The sequence below is a fragment of the Amphibalanus amphitrite genome, unplaced genomic scaffold (genome assembly GCF_019059575.1).
Source record: "Amphibalanus amphitrite isolate SeventyFive unplaced genomic scaffold, NRLGWU_Aamphi_draft 000087F_arrow, whole genome shotgun sequence".
In the NCBI taxonomy this organism is placed as follows: domain Eukaryota; kingdom Metazoa; phylum Arthropoda; class Thecostraca; order Balanomorpha; family Balanidae; genus Amphibalanus; species Amphibalanus amphitrite.
This window is the reverse complement of record NW_024881583.1, coordinates 46290-68358: the sequence shown is the minus strand read 5'-3', so window position 1 is coordinate 68358 and position 22069 is coordinate 46290. Positions and strand designations below refer to the sequence as shown.

The 22069-nt window shown below is 51.4% G+C and overlaps 1 protein-coding gene across 10 annotated transcripts in view; it reads right to left on the bottom strand.

The window, feature by feature from the left end:
* The window catches only part of LOC122379904 (tyrosine-protein kinase Src64B-like), a 55678-nt gene that overhangs the window by 18823 nt on the left and 14786 nt on the right, over positions 1–22069 (bottom strand). For all 10 annotated transcript variants that reach the window (XM_043362520.1, XM_043362526.1, XM_043362525.1 and 7 more), the window contains exons 2-3: positions 8279–8369; positions 1129–1251 (exon numbers count right to left, since the gene is read on the bottom strand). In XM_043362520.1, coding sequence (XP_043218455.1) covers positions 1129–1251; positions 8279–8342 — 187 coding nt within the window. In that variant the 5' untranslated portion in view covers positions 8343–8369. The remainder of the gene's footprint in view (positions 1–1128; positions 1252–8278; positions 8370–22069) is intronic.

Here is a 22069-nt window from a genome sequence, read left to right as displayed (position 1 = left end):
TCCAGACGGCGAGAGGGGGCGAGACAGAGGGGAGGGGTGCTGATCCTCTGACAGCCAATGGGGTCAAATGAGGTCACGTCAGCGGCGGTTAAGAATACCACCGTGTGGATGGAGCAGCTGCAGGAGTTGACGGCAATCAATTCGGACGGTAATCGATTTAATCACTTAGGAGTTCCCTGATTAATTGATCTCGCTTTCCATCTAGTTAATGGTAGACGGAGGCCGTCCGCAGTTTGGAGAAACAGCTTAGAAATTAACGTACTTAAGCCGGAAATTGCTGGCTCCATTCATAAGCGAACTTCCCGAAAAATGAACAGCCTACGCCACGAAGGACGCGGAAAAGCAGCTCATTCGTAGGTAATCTACATACATTCAGGATAAACTTTCCTCTAGTGTCATAGAATCAGTTGCTGCCCAACAGCAGGTCTTCCGTCACACCAGTTTGAACTCCAAATCAAACGATCAGCCATCCATTTCATAGCTCATACCACACACGAACAATGGCCTGGAGGAATTGGCAGTGCACTTACGATCCGAGCACACATTACCGTCACATATGATACATGATCATTGCCGTAGCCGGACGGGCGCTGCGCCCCACCCCAGCGAGGTACGATTGCCGGATGGTAACCAAGCCGTGCCACCGCCTTATGTCTACCGTCGTGGGCAGACGGGCTCACCACGTGATGTCAGACAGCTCACAGATGACGTCACGAGACGGAATATCGAAGGATCCCAGCTGGCAAATATAGCACCATGAATCGATGCTTGCTGGTGAGGTCATCAACCCGCATTTGGATCGGTTCAACTGAATCAAACGGTACCTTCCGATTGAAAAGGTTGGGCAATGGGCATCGATATATTTTGGACGGTAAATGGCTTTGCTTGAACAGCCTTTGTACTTATCAGCACGCATCAGGTACCATACCTATAATATTTGCTAATTGCTATGCAGTGGTTTGTGGACGCTTTGGACTCCTACATTTCAAATAAACACTCAAATTCAAAACATGTCCCACCCACGGGTCACGCACAGTCTGAATTATGTCGGCTGTTGTAGCCTCGTCGCCCTCACGTAACCCCACTCCTCCTCCTCCACCTCATTCCCCAGCCTCCTACGTTCCTCACCTGACGGTCGGATGACGTCACCACGAGGACCGTGAGCGGAGGACATGACCCCTCCTCGGGACGGAGTCTGCTGGCCCTGCGCCGCATCCCACGACCCGCCGTTGGACGCCACTCGCTGTTCATCTGCAAAGAAAAGACAAACAATTGAGATATTGGTGCTACGGTAACGATTAGCCATTTCGTACCTTTATCCGGCTGGGCAGCAAAAGAATGCACTAAAGGCTACGATGATCTTGAAAAGGAGCTATGTCAAGTGTCAACATACAAGACAAACAGAAAACATTTGCGTGCAGATTATCAAGGACTGAGGACATGAATTTTGTGATCCTGTTCACATAACATCAACATCAGGGTTGCATCGCAGCTAATGCCGGGTACTAGTAACCATTACTAGAACTACGAAGGCTGCATTTCAACGTTATCAGCGTCACACGTATACCCCTTACTCGAGCCACATGATGCTGGAACGTCATTACACAACGCTTTCCTGGCAAGCATTACCACCAAGCACTGCATCGCCGGCAAATCTCTGTCAACGGGGCCGAGATTTGCCGTGGTGCCAAGCACGTCCGGTTACCTTCCGGGCGTGCATGGCACCACGAGCACGGCCGGTTACCTGCCGGTGTTACCGGTTCAAAGTGCGCCGACGGGCCGTGGCGTGCCGTACTGCCGACTCTGACCGGCCCCGCGCGGCGGTCCAGCCAGGAGCCGCCCGGGCCTGCCGCGGCCGATAGGCGACACATCAGCCGTCACTGTCCGGGCAGCTCGCGTGCTGCAGGTGTTAGTGGAGTCCCGTCGGTCGGACGGACGCCACGGGAGCAGCACCCCTAACATAGCGTGGTTGGTGTCTTTGTTCATGTGAATCTCATCCAGAAGCGTGCGCGGTGTGAGATGGAGCTCGCCTTCGCGTGTGTGAGTGAGCGGCGCCCGCACAGGAAGCCAGAGTTAAAGGGACCATCCCACCTTAACATTAGTTTTGAGTTGAGATAGCCAAGTTTGCGGCCAGGCTCAGAAACCACCATTTATCCTGGTCGCAACTCCCGCAGCTTTATGGTGTTCAAGAAATTTCTTCCCTTTACTTGCAGGGTGGGACCAGCTTAGTCCCTATCTCTTAACCATTAGCGGTTTTTTGATGACGTCAGCAGTCATTTCAACGCCCGCCATTCCTTGAACCCGAGTTTTGCTGACCTTGAGCTCCCTTTTTTATCAACGTGAAATCCGTCGTCGGCGCTGAGAAAGCCTATTGCTTTTCATTTTAATTTGAATATTAGAAGATACCCACCACTGGAACTTGGACTGATATTATACCAAGGCCGAAGATGATCAAGCTGCCTGCTATATCTGGAGCTTGGTGTTCAACTTCAACATGGAATAAAAAACAAAATATCAAAGCAAACTGGATATGGTACTGCAAGTTAAAGTCCAAAGAAATTTGAAGAGCTGACAATTGACATTAATTCTTTTCCTGCAAGGTTTCCATATGGAGATCACAGTCACACCATGAAGAAATATTTTTGATGTTAACAGTTGAAAGGGGATTTATCTTCCAGTTTTGACGAAAGACGCTGCTGACTGTCTTTGGAAAAGGATGTCGGCATGAGGTGCAATTGTGCTTGTGAAGTGGTTATAACTGGTCTTTTCACAGTATTAAATTAAATGTGCCATTGCAGCCAAGTGTGTTATCATGTAAGGTAAAATCAAAACTACAATGTTGGTTTTACGAGCATTGAGAAGGCTGGTAGGTAACACCTGCCTGTGCTCGTAAATCATGCTGCCAGAGTATTCTAAATTAATTTTATCATACACTTTTGTTGTCCAGAATGGTTGCACTATTGTTTGGTATCATATTATTCCATGTAAATATGGTAGTGTAAAGTCCGACCAACATGTTACCAGATTTGAAGCTGTTACGTTACCTAAGTACCTGTTTTTTACTGGCGTGGTGAATGTCACCTGGATTTTGTTTTGAGGTGCAGACCTAGTAACTCTCCTCTGACTGCATGGGTTTGAAGCTATTATCTATTCTGTTTTTACTGGCCTGGTGAATGGCGACTGATGTTGTCCGTGGATGGCACTGAAACAAATTTTGAGTGTTTTGTACAGTGTTTTAATACAATGCTGAGGGCTGAAAGTTGTCTTGTTTAGAGTGGTGAAAGTTCAGGATATGCCAGCCACCATGGTGGTCAGTTAAATGTGTTGCAGTCAGTTCGGCTTCGGCAAGCACACGGATGGGCATACGCATCAAGACCTGCTCTGCCATACTTTCAGCCAATTTTACCTAGGTAAGTCTTTTCTTTTTTTCCGCCAAAAGCTATGACATTGTGAATTTCAGCACTGTGGCCTGTGTGTAGCTTTCAGGAAAGCAATTCTAAATAAAGCTCTGATAAAGTGCAAAATCAGCAATGCAGCCCTCTATTACATTTTCTACAACATCTTACTTGTTCCTTGCATGGAGAGAAAAATGCAATGTTATGAATTCGTTTATTCACATAATTTGACAAGCATGCAGTTACCTGCTACTATCACTGCACAAAACAGAGCAGAAAACATCAGTTGATCAAACACAAGACATAACAGAAGTTTACAACATAGGGCTGCCGAACCTGCTTCCTCCCACCACAGTTGATGCCATTTCCTAGCCTGGCTTGATGTGAGCACTGAATAGCTGCTCTGTCTAATTACAGCTCACTACCATTCAACTTAAACTACTCTCTTTAAAGTAAGAGTGAGAGCGTTCAGTGTTCATAGCAGCTCGACAGACGACAGACAACAAACATCTTGACAAACCAACCAGTATTTGATTTGGCTAATGATTTATGTGCTTGTTGTATCATGGCCAAACTACTTTAACAGCAATAATCCCTGTTTCATCTTGATCTTGCTTTTATTTCCATTTGAACTCAGATCTTGAAACAATCATCTGAAGTGATATCAGATACTGACTTCTGTTTCTCTTGAAAGCAAGTTAAAACAACAATGATAAACTAAGGCAGGAGATGTGAGTTGTGGCAGTAGATTTTTGATTCAACATATGTCAACCTTATATTGCTTGAGACCTCTGTGACAGACAAACAAATATTTATAGTTTTTTGATAGTTTGGATTCTTGGCTTGATTTAGCAGATCAGCTGTGAACCTTGACTTTGAAATCACATAAATGTCATGGTACCCGAACGAATCCTCGCATGACATTTCTTCGTAGCACAATTTTTCGTCCGCATTTCTTCGTCTACAAATCTTCGTCGGTGCATTTATTTGTCCCTCAATGCTTACTCTTGCATATATTTGCGTTGAAGAAGAAATGCGAGCCGATTTTCATATACCCTGGTGCGAGACAAAGTAATGCGATAGGTACGAATAAATGCCCTGACGAAGATTTGCAGACGAAGAATTGCGATACGAAGAAATGCCATAAGAATTGTCCTGGAACCTTTATTGGCCATCATATATTGACCTTGATAAGATAAACGCATCATTCGCGCAATATTTGTCGCACTTTGATACCAAACTATTGCTTCCAAATGCCGACGTAAAGAAAACCTTTATGTGACGTCATAGAAACAGCGGATTTCCCAAAAAGTAAACAAAAATAAAAGTCTTATATCTCGAAAACGGGTGAATATTTTCCGGTAAAATTTGGTAGATGTTCATTTTCGCTCTTTGTGATTCACGCTACATCACTTTTATGCCAATTCATCAACTTTTTTGAAGGTGGGAGGGTCCCTTTAATGGCAGCCGGCAGACGGGGAAGGAAACTCGCGCCGCCGCAGCTCACACCTTGACACGGAAAATGGGCCGCTCGCGCGGGCCTAACCGCCGGCTCCGCTGCCGCCTGCCAGTGCCGCCCCCACAAGTACTGCCGCAGACGGCGCCGCACGTCACGCCGAACGGACACAAAACGTGATCGGATTGTAGATTTTCGGATAACTGTATCCCTGCTTTGCAAGAGCAGAGTTCAATAGCAGCCAATGTGCCATGTTTCTGGTGATCATTGTGGTTTCGTGTCAATCATTTATTCGTCGGCTGTCCGGGCCCTAATTCAATATACCCTGGTCCGGGCTGTCCTCTAGGGACGTTCAGGGTCTATCGCCACCCTAGGTAGAGCGACAATCAATTTCGTAACGACTGTGTGTACCGTCGTTTCCAGGACGACGAATGACAGCATTGCAACGCCAATCCATTCATTGCAATGTCGACTAGGTATTATACCTTAACGATCCCCATCAAACTCAATAGCAACTGCAAACCAGCAGAGCATCATCTAAGGCACATTACTCCAAACAGAGGAACACCTCGATACGCGCAAAAACGCCACGCTCCTCTCCCGTTTGCTTGCCTGTACCTCTCTAAGCTGGTGGGCCCCACGCGAGCGAACCCAGCGCGGGGGTACCAGAGCCACGCGCCTGGCGCGTCGGCGCTATCACCGCGGTAATGGGTGCCGCGACTGCCTCGCTCCGCTCCAAGAGCTCCATAATGGCTCGGCAAGGCGACGGGTCGGCGTCGAAATTAGACGAGAAGGCGATAGAATGAGGCGGGAAGACGAGAGAATGGGGCGTAACGCTCTCAGTGTGTCACCTCCTCTGCTGCTGAGCTGCTTTGGTGCCGCAATTGCTGCACGGGAGACACAGTGCTGTATGGCTCATTCAGGAATGATGCAGAATGGTGGGAATGGCTGAAGGTGGTGGCATGATGATTGTGGGAAAATGGGGTGGGACGGTTTGATGGTAAATTGCAGTGAAAAATGCTGCGCTATACGTTGTTGCAATCGGCTGGAGCTAGTCAAGCGTGGAATCTAGTTGGTAGGGAAAAGTGCGAGGTGATCAATATTTTGGAAAGCGAGGTCTGTAATAACCGAAGACAGAAGGAGCGTGGGATAAGGGTCACGCCACCTTCCCCAGCTCGCGCGAGGATAAGGGCCAGTTATGGGCGGACGATGGAGCGGCGGACACCCACACGGCACAGTTCAGCCGCCCATGGACCACTGACTTCGGTGACTCACACTGACCGGCCTAGCAACAGGACGAGAGTGACTAACAGAGTGATCACATGGCGCTGACCAGCTGTCGTTCCGTGAAGAGACAGCACGGCGCGAGGTGGCGTGAGACGGGCCGAACCAAACCTCACCGCGGACCGGCTGCGCAGAAAGGAGAAACCTCGGCGGCGCCTACAGGACGGTCAAACATGATTAATTACACTTTCGGATCGCATAAAAACGACGTAAAACAAACACCAGAGTACCGTGCGCTAAAAACAAAGACGCCCACAGTCGACTATAAAACAAAGTGGAAGTGGAGTTAGGCTGGTGACTAAAAACATGCCATTGGCGGCGCCGTCTGGACGATGTCATCGTGCAAGGCTGACGGGCTGTAATATGGAACGATCACAATCTGAAACCGGCCGTGGCGCCGGCCGTGACACGACAAATTACCATCTAATTCGAGCGCGCCGTTCGGTGGACCGCTGCACATCGACACGTGGTGGGTCTGTGCCAGTTATAAAGCCGAGCCGGACACCCAACGGACAGTGCGGAAAAACAGTCGGGTTGATAGCATCGGGAGCGCGGTGGTCCGGACCGGCCACTGCAGTCGTCTTCACCAGGACCGTGTTTGGCTGTTTTTCCTTTTCCGAGTCGGCACGAACGACGTGATGGAAGGCTCTGACGACCGTCCCGCACTGAGAAAGGCCGACCGTGAGTGAGACGCGTCCGACCCAGTCCATCAGTCCCGGAGTGCAGAACTGAGTTCAGGACGTCCCATGATAGAACCGCAGACCACTAGTCGGTCGGTCAGTCGGTCAATCCCAAACACGCGTCATTTCCGGTGACAGCAGAAGCACGCGACTTCCGGCAGACCCAGCCAGAGCCTGCAGCAAACCCATCCGCTCCGTGCAGTTGGTTTGAACGAGCTACCCAGTCAAATCACTGCCAATATGGCCTTCGAAAGGAGGTACAACAAGCGTGTATTGAAATCCAACAGCTTTAGAACGCGCACTCGCCTCTTTTGATTGACGTTTCTGCGACCATGGCAAAGATCGAACACAGAAAGGCATTCATTCGCCACATGCATGCATCATTTGACGAGGGAAGTCAATTCACTTAGTGATAAATTATATATGTATGTATACGTCTCCGTCGATGACATAACTTCATTCCCTCTTTGCAGAATATCAGTAATCATATCAACACGTTACGACTGCGACCATCTTTCAATATCAAGCCTCCTGCCCAACAAGCCGCATAAAGACGGGGAGCGTATATCCCCGTGATCTATATGGTGCGCTATCAAATTCGGGCGGAATATCGAAAAACCTCATCCCTCCATGTTCACAAAATCAACAAACACGTCCATAAGGCGGCCGGGCGGGACCGACACACCGTCAGAATAATTACAGAGTCGCATCTTCGGTTCGCACGCCGCTCCCCTGGGTACAATGCCGGCGCATCCCTCCACATTTGGGGAAGGGGATATTGCTGGATGGAATGGTGAGTGAAGAGGTGAGGGGAGGGCAGGCAGGGAAAGAGTATTATCTGATGCGAGCGGAAAGGACAGCGCCCCTCCCCGGGGATGCGATGGGTGCAGGACTCGGTACTGAAGAATGCTGCGATGATACAATGGTCCGGGACGGGTATGAAGGCAATCAAAGCGCTGAGAAAAGGCGCAACAGCTCCCTATTCAATAGGTGAGAAAGGGTGTCCACTAGTAAAGGTACGGTTTATACGAGACAGGCATTAGTAAAAAAAAAGATCGTAGCTTGATGTTAAATTCAACAATAATTAACATCACATTTAGCTTTCTTAAGCTGGCTGTTTCAAGCCTTTCTGGAAAGCTATAGAGCTCTCGTTTTCAAGCTGCTGACTTGTTCGAAGGTAACTTCCTCGTGCCACCACAACCAAGTTACAATCTATAAATCGTAGTTCCAGCCATGCATGTGCTCCTAAGCGGCGCTATATAATTATTCAAATGAAAATGTTTAAATGGGAACATTAAACCAAATTTTCACACAATAGGTACCTATGGTTTTAACAAAAAAGTATTGCTGCGAGCGTATCGTGCTGTGATGACAAAAATTGCGGCAGTTTAAGCTTCATTGTCTGGTAAAGCGCGATTATCAGGATAATTAGGTAGGGACCAGCCTGGGGGCATGTTACTTACGTTGTGAGCTGCTTTGCCCCATGATGGTTGGCTTCAGTTGTGCCTTGGTGAAACAATTACCCATGTCACTCCGCTAACTCGCCGAATAATCCTGAAACAAAACAGAGAAAACTCATTAGAATACAATAGTAAAAAATATATGCCTGCAAGGAGTCGAGAGAAAGTATCTATATCACCTGTAATGTAGGGCACACGCAACTTTTACAGCTGACGTCTGATGATTGCGAAGTAAGTCAGCACACCAGTAAGGCTGCTAAAGCAAGAACAATTAATCCGAATCTCATTTAACTTATGTTAGCCATTTTCTAGTGAGCAGGTAGCAAGCTGGTGAAAACGGCGTGTCATGTGCGACCACAACTCGGCTCCACCAGCATCAGTATCATCCAGTTGGAGCACCCCTCCCCGCGGGGATCGGGCGCCGAACCGGGTCGGACCGGACCATTACCGACCGGATGCATTGGGCCCGACCGGGCCAAAGGTGGGTCACCCAACAGGCTGGGACCGTGGACCTGTGCGAGACATCACTTCGCCGTAAAAGGATCGACTTCGTCATCAAATGACATCGTCCCAAAAGCAAGTTTCGGCAACGTTCATATACCTTAGTGGGGATTGAAACTTAGCAGTGGTACCTATTACAGACAGACCAATTCAACTACCTAAATTATTTTGGATATTGTAAAAATGTCATTGAGAAGCGCAAATGGCCAAATCGGTATCTGACCTCCTTAGCTTACGCTACAATGTCAAACGTGCCGGGCGTTTAGACGCCTAGCTGACCGACAAAACGCCACTTGAGAGCGCGGCAAGGACCAAAGCCGTAAATCCAGCTGCAGTCCGAGCTTCGAGCCGCGGGCTGCGGAGTCGCGGACTGAGCTTGGACGTGACGGAGCACAGGGCACGGGGCGACACGGGGCGACACTCCGGAGCCACGGCTGGCGCCGGGGGCGGGGCGGAGCGGGGAGGCGGGTCCTCGGCGCCGGGGGCGGGGCTGGCGGGTCACCGGCGCCGGGGCCGGGGGGGGGGGGGGCAGGCAGGTCCCCGGCGCCGGGGGCGGAGCGGGGAGGGAGGCAGGTCCCCGGCGCCGCCTCGTGTCGACGTCGGGCAGTTGGCAGGCGAGAGGTCGCGCTCCGCCAACCTCTCCGTCACCCGTTGGCACCGCCTCAAAGTCGGCCAACCGTTCGCGGTACGACGGGCCCGCGCGAAACAGCCGCCGCAGTGCGAGCTGAGAGGATGGCTCAAATCTCCGGTCGCAGCCTTGTGACTTCCATTCTCCTCAGCCACAACGGCGTCCATATCCGCCCGAATGTCACAGAAGTCAGGGATTACAGTCCATAAACCCCGCAAAGTATCTGAGTGAGGTCTGAAATAAGCTCCCAGCGCTGTGCGCCCAGTGCGAGGCGATTTCAGTGCTCAGCCGGCGATGAAGGTCCCTGGGGTCAGACGGGGTCGTGTGTGCTCCGATGGGGTCAGCCGGGTCAGGGTGGGTCTCGCAGGTCACGGTGTTGAGAGTGAACACAGCAGTGGGTGTCTGCAGCGTGCAAATGCCGTCGGAATCACTGACCCTTTGATGCGTGGTGCATGGTTACGCTCACTGTTCCGAATGCTAAGTGCGTGCGCGCTTGATTCCGCTGGTGAGAAAAGTGAACGCCCATGTTGAAATAGGCGATGACTGATGACGTATAGGCGAGCACACCGTTTACGTCTAATTAACATTCTGTTCCGGTCAGCATGCAGCGGTCGCTTGGCAAAAACTGCAATGTTAACATGATTGACGATTCGTGGGGCGTCTGTCAATATTGAAACAATGGTGCAATGCTGCGAGAAAATTACGGTTCAACAGCCGAAATTGTGTTTGAACAACTGTAGTTGAAACGGAGCATGGTTTCTAACGTATCCATTTGTAAGGTTGGAATTTGCAGGCTTACAAGTGCCCATCTGTTTGGTTGGCTTTGAGGCTGGTTATCGACATTTTTATACTCATTTCTATCATTATTCGTCAAAGCAATTGACAGGTGGGAACAGTCAAATAATAAAACTGTACCAAAATACGTGCAGATACGTCAACCGCGAGCAGGTCAACTGTAAAAGGCCTAATGCTCGTTGGTCGCTCGGTTTGTTCAGTACCACAGCGTCTATCACTCGATACAGACATCCTGCCTACGCTACAGGAAGCTGCATCCGGAATATGAGACCGCACCGCTCCGCATGATGCAACTGGCTAGGGGGACCCATCCAACATAATGTATTTTAAACAACAACAGCAATTGGAGATGTCCACTGTCCAGTGCACTGATAGAGGCAGTGGCTGACGCATTTGGGGGAATATTTTCGTAGAACATCATTCCCATTGCGTATTACCAGGGGCGAATCAGGAGAGAGGTAGAAAGTACTCAATGCTGCAGGCTGGTACTGTGTAGAACTCGGCAAAGTTTCCACCCGCGTGAATCCAAAACATGTTTTTGTTCCACTAACGACGCAGAGCACAATATGTACAAACTCAAGTTTGGAATAGAGAGCGTGCTCGAGCTGGGTCTCAAAACGTGCTGTTAGAACGACTCCGACAATCACGAGTTGTGTGAGACTTGCAACAATTAGCCAATAACAGGGTAATGGGATACTTAAGGCGAGCACGCAAATAACGGTACTTGCAAGCACGAAAGGAGAAGTTCGCATTCGCGAATTGTGTATGGTTTTATTATTTCATAGATTGCACTATTTTTAAACCAATTATAATGCTTCCTTCCCTGTTCACATGCAGTTCCGAAAACTGCATTTTTCATCACCGCTCAACTTTTGAAGGAACGGTCGATAAGGTATCGTCGCATTCTCAATGCCGCTTGCAACCATCGCATTGCAATGATTGCAGCCGATTTTGCCTATGAATTGTCTATCAACCGCAAATCCATACACAAATAAAGGCCAAAGTCTTTGCATAAAAGCCAAAGAGTAAATACATCGACTTAACGGTGGAGCTTATCAGGCCTCTATTTCACACACCTTTCCACATGCAAAGTTGTTTGATTTATATCAATAGGGAAATGTCACGTCCGCAAACCTTGGGCTGCATATGCAGTGCAGTATGCACCATTGCACCACATACGATAACTCAGTAAATGGGCACAGTCTGGGAACAGTGAAAACTATCGATAACACAACATGAATGATCGCGGTGCCCGTCCATGGTTGGGAAGAATAAGTAGTGTACAACTTAGTTCAGCAACGCATAAAAGGCGAAGAAGCTGTTCATAAAAACAAAGGCCAAATCCACAAACGCAAAACCAAGTTCGAAGACAACAGCCCCTCACAAAACCAACAGACGATAATAAGGCATGCGGTAGGTACCTAATGCAGTTTTTAGGAAGACGTGAAGCTAACTTCAAGGTAATTAAAAGGTACACCTGTTCCACGTAAGATGCACGAGCGCAGAAGTTCGCCTCAGTTTCCGTGCCGTCGCGCCACTTTGGCGCCGGCCAACAGCAGCAGAGGTCAGGGGGACTTGACTGACCCCGGCCAGGGCAGACCAAGGCCGGCCCTGTCTGGGAGAGCCTGACCTCAACGAAAACGCAACGAGACGGGGCACACCTGGGGCTGCTCCTCAGATCCGTGACTGAAGATCCGTGCTCGTGGCAGCGGACCACGTCTCTCTCTCTCTCTCTCTCTCTCTCTCTCTCTCTCTCTCTCTCTCTCTCTCTCTCTCTCTCTCTCTCTCTCTCTCTCTCTCTCTCTCTCTCTCTCTCTCTCTCTCTCTCTCTCTCTCTCTCTCTCTCTCTCTCTCTCTCTCTCTCTCTCTCTCTCTCTCTCTCTCTCTCTCTCTCTCTCTCTCTCTCTCTCTCTCTCTCTCTCTCTCTCTCTCTCTCTCTCTCTCTCTCTCTCTCTCTCTCTCTCTCTCTCTCTCTCTCTCTCTCTCTCTCTCTCTCTCTCTCTCTCTCTCTCTCTCTCTCTCTCTCTCTCTCTCTCTCTCTCTCTCTCTCTCTCTCTCTCTCTCTCTCTCTCTCTCTCTCTCTCTCTCTCTCTCTCTCTCTCTCTCTCTCTCTCTCTCTCTCTCTCTCTCTCTCTCTCTCTCTCTGCATCTTCCTTCCTCAATCAGACACAAAACTAGTGAACCATGAGGCTTTGAGCGGCCACTGAAGCCAATTTCCAATCAGCTACCAGTTGCGGCAGGTTCACATGCGCTCTGTTGATTCTACGAAATGCCATTTTCACGTGAGGTCACCAGAATAACTTTTATCTACCGTGTGAAGAGGAACACGAAGTCCGTAAAGAGCCACTGAGTTACACGGTCACGGATCTACCGCCCGCTGCGGAGGCAAAGATAGCAGAGCCGGTGACCTACGAGCGTGACCCAGATCGGCCGAGGCCCCGTCTGCCGTCGGGTCGACTCGTGGCTCCCGGTGAAGGTCAGGACCGAGACGCGTCATCGTGTTGATTCAGCCGCGTCTAAACAGACCGAGGTGTCGTCCCTCACGACTGGGCGGGGAAGGGGGGGGGGGTATCGCCTCCGTGTGATACGGCGGGCTGCTGCTCTGTGATCAATGGTCATCGGTGAATCTGCAGCTGATGTAGTGGGACTGAGCTTAATTGAAGTGGAAAAGGTCATGCAGGACGTCATTAGGTATAATTAGCTGTTGTCAGGTCAGGTGGTGCTCCAGTTTGTCGATAGTAAATGAGAGCACCTGTTTACGGAAATAATCAACTGGAAAGTCAGGATGCTGTTACGAAAACAACAGAGCTGGAAAGACCCAAGCTAAGAAATGGTAAGTACCTACCACACCTGCGCACCTCTCTGTAGCCTGTAATGATCAAATTATTCATTGTTTCGACGGAATTCCCGCCAAACTCCTGGATCAGCTGACCGTCTCAGCAATTTGTTTAATTTATTGTTCTATCAATTAGTAAAAACACAGTCCCTATAATTCTTCATACGAGGGATGCATCTGAACTCAAGGCGTTAGCCGACCGACCTGACGGGTTTATCAGAATCATTCAATGCTGTTTATTCTTTCGGCTCAATTACCCATTGTTTGGTTTCATTTTGTTTAAAATAATGTCAGGTCAGAAGATTAAGTGCTACGATGAACATGACATTACATCGCTTGTTATACACCGGTCTCCAACATACACGTCACACGAGTAACACACTCCACACCGCGGGTCCGTGTTGTGGTAGGGAGAGCCATTTTCCGTTGTCATGCTGCGCGGATTATCACATCGCCGTGGGAGCTGGGCTACCGGACATTCCATAACATTCCTTACAGCAGGCTTGTGCTGTCAAAACTCCGGCTTGTCGGTGGATCGGCGTTTTTCTGCGCCGATCTTGCGCCGGGAGCACGCACGGCCGGATACGTTACGCGGCCTGTTTCCGCGTATTGTCAACGCTGTTCCATGACTGACACACCACTGACACACGACTGACACACCTGACACGTCTGACACAGCCGACACACGGCCCGGGCGCTTCTCTCCGCCACTGTTGCAGACAAAGGATCGGTGACGCCTTCAAAGAACCGCTGCAGACACCGTTTCGTGGAAATCTCGTCCGTCCAGAGGGTCTCCCACCAACGAGGTGTCTCAATCTCTGAGAGTCGGCGTGACAGAGACAAAATACGGGGCTTAGCCGAACGGGAGATGAACCCGAGCTGAACTGATATGGGCCAGACCCGCTGTGCGAAATCCTACCCTCAAATGACCTCAGCATTTTAAAGGGACTACCCCACCTTTAACATGGGGTTTGAGTTGAGATAGCCAAGTTTGCGGCGAGGTTCAGAAACCACTTTCTATCTAGGTTGCAACCCCCGCGGCCTCTTGGTGTTGAAGAAATTCGTTCCCTTCATTTGAAAACATGGGCCTTGTGCAAGGCCCTATCTTCAACATGGAGCGACCGTTAGTGTGACGTCACCTCGTTTAGTCATTCTGATTTAAATGGGTTTGTTCGTTGAAAAATCGCTTAAAACTTGGTCTGAACTTTGTTGTGGTGCCTACAGAGTAAAAAGAATCACTTTATGACAGTAATGTGGCCTGGGGAAGGAGGTAATTTTGGGCTGTGACGTCACATATTTGAAAGTTTGTGTTTGGAATATGGGAAGCCTAAGATGTTTAATGAAAAATAAATGCCAGAACCGTGTTCCTGGTCATCCAATCTATAAAGTCGGGCACAATTTAACTGGTTTTAACAACATTTTAGAAGGTGGGATAGTCCCTTTAAAGCTTGGGTGCCGACTGGCGGACTGACACACTAACTAAAAATGAGGCCATCTTTGATGAGATCAAAACAGCAAGGCCTGTACCCCGTCACCAAGCCATTTACAGCTCTTAGAAAGTGTGCACCTATCCCATTGAGCTTAATCCACCGGAAACTAAGGAATGAATCACCGAACTGAAAGGAATCCTGCCTGTCTGCTTGTCGACAGAATCGGCGCTGACCAGTACTGGTCCTGAATGAATAAGGAAGGAAACCGCGTCCCTGATTCATCACATCACCCACAGCGACGACGTCAGTCACTCCCCGATCACCCAATGTGATTCTGGCTACTGTGACGACACACCGGACTGTGTGACGTCAGAGAGCTCCGTGTGACGTCACCAATTGGATCGCCGGCCGGCCGGGGTATGAGGGGTTCTACCTGCGTGCTAGAGACCATGGTGACCAGTCACGCGGACAGGGGCTCAGTCCGCGGCACCTACGCGCTGGCCAGTTTTTGTGGTCAGCCCAGGGTGAATTATGCCGGGGAAAGGGGCGTGTTTCTGGAATTCCAAAGCGTGGAGGTGAGGTGCTGGTATGGACCGTGAGGTTAGGTACGCTGGAGAGCCCCAGCGTCTATAGATAACCTCACCGTGCTTATCATCAAACGACTCGCATGAATGCTGATGGCACTCCTCCGACCACCCTATAACGCCCCTCTGTCCTGCGACATCTCCGCGCTAGCATTGCACATGTGTGGGTGAGCCGGCCGCACAGTGCAGCGGTGACCTCCCCCGCCACCACTCCGGACGGCTGGTGGTCCCGCTTTGTTACCGGGTAGGTCGTGGGCCACGCTCCGTTAGCAAAATAGCACGTGCAGCTCAGCCCCGGCCACGGCCTCGGCAGTGCTCGTCGGCAAACCAGGGAAGGAGAACACTGGTACAGAATAAGCGGATTGTCCCAATCCTAGTCAGCCATTTTGGAAGGCCACACACCCACTCAGCATAACCAAACATGAGGCGATGAAAAGGCAGCTAGGTAAAACAATATTCCAGTGAAAATTACAAATATGGATTTCTAAAAACGCAACGGACATTGTGCACTGACAGCACTAGCGTAAAGTGCGATTCAGGGCAGATAGCTCTCACAAACCGCGAAGAGCGCACCGGATATTTGAAACTCGGTCCGGTTTTTGCACGGCCGGCCTGTCGCAGCGAGCACCTTAGTCCGACAGCGGCCGACACTGAGTTGAGTGTTCTAAATGCAGCGACACCGACCGGTCACCCTCAGCGCGAACAGTGGACGACACACAGACACCCACTGACAAGGATCTGTGCTGCCTTACGCCAGTTTTGCAGCGCACAGAGGACATTGATCTCGGAGAGGTGACACGTAGGATACCCGGGCCTGCGTGCTGTCGCAGCAACACACCTCTTCACGATTTTCGTATCCGTCTTCGTCCGGCTCCCGGCTCCATCACGTCCATAGTCGTGACGCGGATATCACGCTTGCGTCGCGTCACGGTTTCGTCACGAACAAGTCACGAACGTGGCTGTCGCTCCGAATTAGACATCACGGGCCGATACTTTGAGCAACGATGAATGAGACCCGTCGAGACTTTCGTGGACCATCAAATGGGACGTAACATGTCACGTCAGTTAAAGTTACCATCACTGGAAGGTCGCCTGGCAGACGGTGTTACAGTGGCTTGAACATCACACTATGGCACATTTTTTCTGACAACGGTTTATTGAACGGCAGCTATCTTGTCATTTGGGATATTTGTGATATGGTTCAGGATGACACCCGCCGGTTATCTGATTCTTTGCTGGTGTGCATTCTGTCTAAATGGCAGAATCATTATACACGGCTGTAGGTACGGCTGAGAAAAAAGAGATTAATGTCGTGCAGCGGTAGCGCATTTTAATTGTACGCAGTAAAATCGTCACAAAGTGAAGTTTGTATGAGATTGCTAGCTAATACACATCAAAGTGGAAAACTTCGCACGCGGCATTATAACGCTGCCAAGTTTTGCTCAGTCAACGAGATTACGAAAAGTTTGAGTCTTCCCATCCCAACTCAGAGCTCGACGACAAACAAATTACGTCGAAGGAGTGTGGCTGCCCCCCCCCCTCTCTCTCTCTCTCTCTCTCTCTCTCTCTCTCTCTCTCTCTCTCTCTCTCTCTCTCTCTCTCTCTCTCTCTCACCAATCTCTGGCGAGCGTCAAATCGAAACGTCTGCACACAGCCCGCTGTGGGGCTCCCGTCGGGACGGCCGGCGCGTGGCAGAGAAGCCGAGCTCCACTGGGTGGGGCCGGAAGGGGAGAGTGGCTACCCCGACAGGCCGACAGCTACCCAGACAGAGCCGCCCCACGGAGAGGCAGCTGTCGACACACGCAGCGACTCGACGAGACGCGACGGGCCCCGACACGGCTCGCTCGGCGGGACGCGGCGCCGGAGCGCTCATCAGAAGCGTGGCGGCGCCCCACCCCGGGCCGGGCCGTCAGGGAGAGAGCACCACTCTCCCAGTGACGGGCAGACAACAGGGCCGCGCCGCACTGAGGGGCGGCGGCACCGCGCACAAAGCCAGGCCATCCACCCCTGGCGGTGCGGCTGCACGTGGGTGACGCTCGGCACGTGATGTGCGCCACGTGCCCACGGGCGGCGCCGCACGGTGAAGGATGCAGATTAATCGCGCCCGAGTGAGACGCTCCGAGGCCAGAGTCGGGCGGGCCGACGACGGGTGAGATTTGGGGTTATATTTAGCTCCGAAACTGTGACGAATCGGGACACAAACGTGCTTTTTACTCAATGCTCATTAAAATTCCTTTGTAATGCAAAGGTATATCTATTACCTAATACAGTGCGGTGTGCATTTAAAATGTAACTTCATGGGATTTCTCAATCCACACCAAGTGAAATTAAATGGGACCATTAAAATCAACACGTCAAAAATACACAATCACATCAACAACAAGCAACACACTACGAACAACCTAATCGTTTCTGATAGTCATCAGTCAACCTCAGAGGAAACTATATCACCTCCACTCGCCATTGGAAAGTCCAGCCGCTATTTCCTTAGGAGATTCAGGAAAACTCACTCCCAAACACGTAGTTACTACATAACTGCAATTCCACAAAGTGCCGATGTTTCCTTTTCCTTTGAACCATGATGACCACTGACACCCATCGCGTCCTCGCACCCCGTGGAATCGTCGCCATCAGCTGTAGTCATTCCACCGATTGACTGATTGTGCGCGCTGCCTGATGGTTTACCGTGGCATGCCGGGCCGGTCGGACCAGCCTCTCTCAAGCTGCCGTGTGTTGTTGACACATAAGGCGGCAGGAACAACATTCCGCCGCCCACCGGGCGGAAAGTATGCGGCATCCGGCCGGCCGGTCCTCGGGTAACTGACCGACGGACCGGCCGACCGACCAGAGAGCTGACCGCTCGTCTGACCAGTCCTCTGGTCATTCATCCGGCCATCCGCCTGGACCATGGGTCATTTACAGCAGGCCAAACGGGTCTCAAAGGCTGAGACGAGTGAAGATCGTCAATCACATCTGTTCTGCAGAGATAACGCTCCGCTGTCATTGATTTTAGCCTCCCGGCACCCCGCGAAGAGACTGATTGTTGTGTGCACATCGTTACAGCGTTTGAGCGTGGCGAATCACCACGCGTTACAGGCTCTTGGCATTATCAGCCCACATCTCTTTCTACCACTCTCTCCCCTCCTCTCTCGCTCTCCCTCGTCCTGCTGCGCCGCCCGCCTCTCTCCTGTCCCGTCTCGTTCAACACGAGCTGCAGCACTTTGTTCTCTGTCGACCCACGGCGCCACGCTGTGGCAGCCCAGGGCAGCTGTTCGTCACCGGTACATACAGCTGTCACAGCGGAATGACCAGCACTATATCGGCCGCACCAGCACCAGCGTGTACGAGCACCAGGGTCAGTCCCACCAGCACTAGTCATTGGTACCAGATTTACACAATGACCGGGGGACGCAACAGGACGCAATCACGTCAGCAAAACAATCATCAGCTGATGAAGCTGGGCCAGCAAAAGCGTTGTCGGCAAAAGAACGTATGCCGTTTTAGTAGCGGTGGTTTGCTAACGGCGGCATGCCTATAAGGCAGTGCAGAGGCGGAAGATAAGACATCACCACAGCTCTCCAACAGAGCTGTAGCTTACGCGTTCAGCGCTGGCAATGCCTGCCAGGCTTTCTCGTTGCTTTCTACGGCATATGGCCCGCCGCATGTTAGCCATTCTCGTCATAAATTATTGGCCGGGGGCGAAAATGGGGTGCACAGCGCCGTTCGATGAGAGTGAAAACGGCCCGGCACGCGGCGCAGTGACGATCCTCTGTCGACGGCTGCTGCTGGAAGAGAGAGTGAGGGGCATCGGAGACCGCTACTTATAGCCATCGCTGATACATGCCTCTCATAAGAGCTGACTTGCACCCTCATTGACTTTGCATGATCACAGTAATGACAAAGGTAGCGTGCCAGGGTCTAGTTTGTTTTGTTTCTTTCGCTGCAGACTAAAAGCGGTTCTAGCCTGGGCGAAAATAACGACGAAAGAAGAGGTTATATAAGAAGAGCAAACGCTAGATGCATTGGGCTGCCATCGGATGCAATCACATCTAGTTTGCTTGAGCGAGAAGTTGCACTGCAATGTTCAAGCCACGTGAGCAGTCTGTAAACCTGTAATCTGCAATTAATGTGGCTTTATTAGTTCCTGCCGATTTTATTCGTCTGACAGCTATTTCGAACCAATGACAGACATGCGGACATCCTTCCTTACGCATCCGCGCCCGTCCTCGGCCTCTGGTCCGCTCGAGCACTTTGGTCGAGGCGCCCTCAGACGGGTGCTGGTGGGCGCCCTCACCAGACGGTGGGCGCCGCCTGGTAACGGGCCCGGCCGGTCCGTCCGTTTTTCTGTCTCGCCGGTCGCGAGCCTCCCCGAAGGTCACCGAACACCCCAGCGAACAGGGAAAGGAAGGACTGCGGCGGCACCCCGTCGCCCGGCGGCCGACAGGGCACAGGAGGACTCGTGCCGCGTGAGGAAGCAGTGAGCTGGTGGGAATGTGGGATGAGGTGGCGACGAATGAGAGCACTGGGGGACGGACAGAGATGTAGACGGACAAGCCGCTAGGGGCGACGTGGTCCGCGCGCCGCAGCTGTGTTTGCTCTGTGTAGAAGATGATTGATGATCCATCCTGCGCGCGTTCCCACGGGTCGCCACAGGGAGCAAACAAGACGGCATCGGTGATCGGTCGCATACCGTGTGATCCTAGTGGTGTCCTGACACAGTCTGGCACGGTCTGACACCGTCTGACACGGTCTGACACCGTCTGACACGACCCGGTAGTACTGACACTGTTTATCACAGAGGACACTTCAGGGAAGCAGCGTACATACAAGTTACGAGCTGACCCACTCTCAGAACTGTTTGACAGGGGCTCACAAGGTTGCCGAGTAGCCGAAACCACCCTGCCAGCGCCGTTCCCACAACTCCCCATCGAAAATACCGCGACATGAACTTACGAGCACGTTAGAGGCAGCATCACCGACAGAATCAACAAACAGCTGGTCATCGGTTCCGCGTACACGGTAGCTGCAGCTGGCCACAACATCTGTAACACGTTCAGACAGCGGCTTCTCCACAGCGTCAGCAGGTCTGCAGAGAGCGCTATTTTCGGCATCACCGCGTGCTCCGCTGACATAACTCTGCACCCATGGACGCGAACACATTAATCGTAGCCCCAGGTGAGTCATGCGTTTTCATGAGAACTGTCTGTGCGGCGTCTATTATCGGGACGAACGGTTGCGGCCGTCGGCGCCATCGAACCCACACGTGTGTGACTCAGGCGGACCAATATCACCGCCACTGTCGGGGTTCGACCCGCCGGCCAGTGGGCGCTGCCAGGGAGCTCAATATCGAGCTCGCCAGGTAACAGGATTTGCCAATCACTGGTGCGCCAGTCCCAGACAGAAAATCTACCTTCTGACCTAGAAGTCTGACACGCCTGTCCCCTGTCGCATATCTTTCAGCATTCGTGGCGTCACGGGTCACGAATGCTCCCTAAGTGCAGCGAGCACGTCCACTGGCGAGCCGGCCCCACTCTGTGCGATGGGACGTCCCGGCGCCGCCCCCACCCCGGAAAACGGCCGATCGAAGGTGGTCCGGCATACCTCGCAGCACCCAGCCGCGCATTCGTTATGGATGATGTCCGATGCTATCGTGTTGGTCGGCTGATTTATACTGTTGAAATTGCTGATGCATCGGCCTCGACCGGATATTCTGCGTCGGTTGTAGCTCTCGCTGACACAAAGCGGCGTGAGGCATGTCCCGCTTCGCCGCGAAATGCGGATGAGTTGCAAATTTGACGCGTCTGCTGTGCGAATGCTCCTCAGGCAACGTAAAGGCCACAAATTTGAAATATCTTGTACATAATCTCTAGGCAAGGCGGTCCATTTATTTCATACACTGACTTTAAACGCTCGCTAATTTCCAAAATTCTGCAATCGCGCCTGACAGCGGCGGCTTCATTAGAGGCACTGCGCCGGCTGCCGAGGAGGTGGGCAGGCAGCAGCGGCGGCCGGGAGCCGGCGGTGGCACGCGCCGCCGCCAGAAATCGTTAGCGACGACCGCTGGATGGAGAGCGGGCCGAGGGCAAACCGGCGGCGTTCGCAGTTGGGGGAGCGCGCGCGGCCGTTCGCCAATCGATGGCTGAGGGGAGGGGGTACGACAGCGGCGGTACGGCGGGGAACGACCGCGAGGAATGTGGGGAACGGCGTCGAATAGTGAGGAGCGACATATTGAGAGTGACGAGAGCGACGGAAAATGACAAAGCACGCTCCTAAAGGGATCATCGAGTGTCCCGAAATGGGCAAGGCGTCGACAGATAGCGGTGACATGAGAATGTAAAACCGTCAACGGATGGGGCAGCGAATGGCGAGGTCAGACTAAATCTGATAGGAATGGAGTTAAGAGGTGTGTTACGGGCCGAATCTTTGACAAAGGTAATGATGAAAATAGATGTGGAGTCTCCTATTTTCTCAAAAAAAAAAAAATCAACGAGCAGTAAAACAGTTCATTAAAATGACATGCTATCTCATTTCGAATTGAAACATCATTATCACCAAAAACCAAAACGCTAGGACCACAAGCTGCAAGCATACTGACAGTTTGTTCAATCCGAGCAATGTCACCTTCCCAAGCATTAGCTCGTAGCTGTAGTTCCAGCACGCCGGCTCGCCAGCGCGGGGTCCTTTTCGCGCTGGGTCACCGAGTCTTGTGGTCGGGGGACAGAAACTATGCCGGCCGAGTCACGAACTGTTCATGCTCGTCACGAGTAGGCACGGTTCGTGACAGTCACGAACGGACGGTAGGGGAGGGGAGAGGGAGGGGAGGGCGGCCGTGGAAATGGAGCGTATCCACGGACCCGGACTTTTGAAGCAGCTGTGCGGCTTGAGCCGGAAATAGTAATTGGTAATTAGGCTGGTAAAATTACAGCAAATGACTTTGTGTGACGTTACATCTTCACAGCCAGCCTTCCGTACTATTTAATAACGTTATATGAAGTATGAAGTAATGCAATACGATGCGGA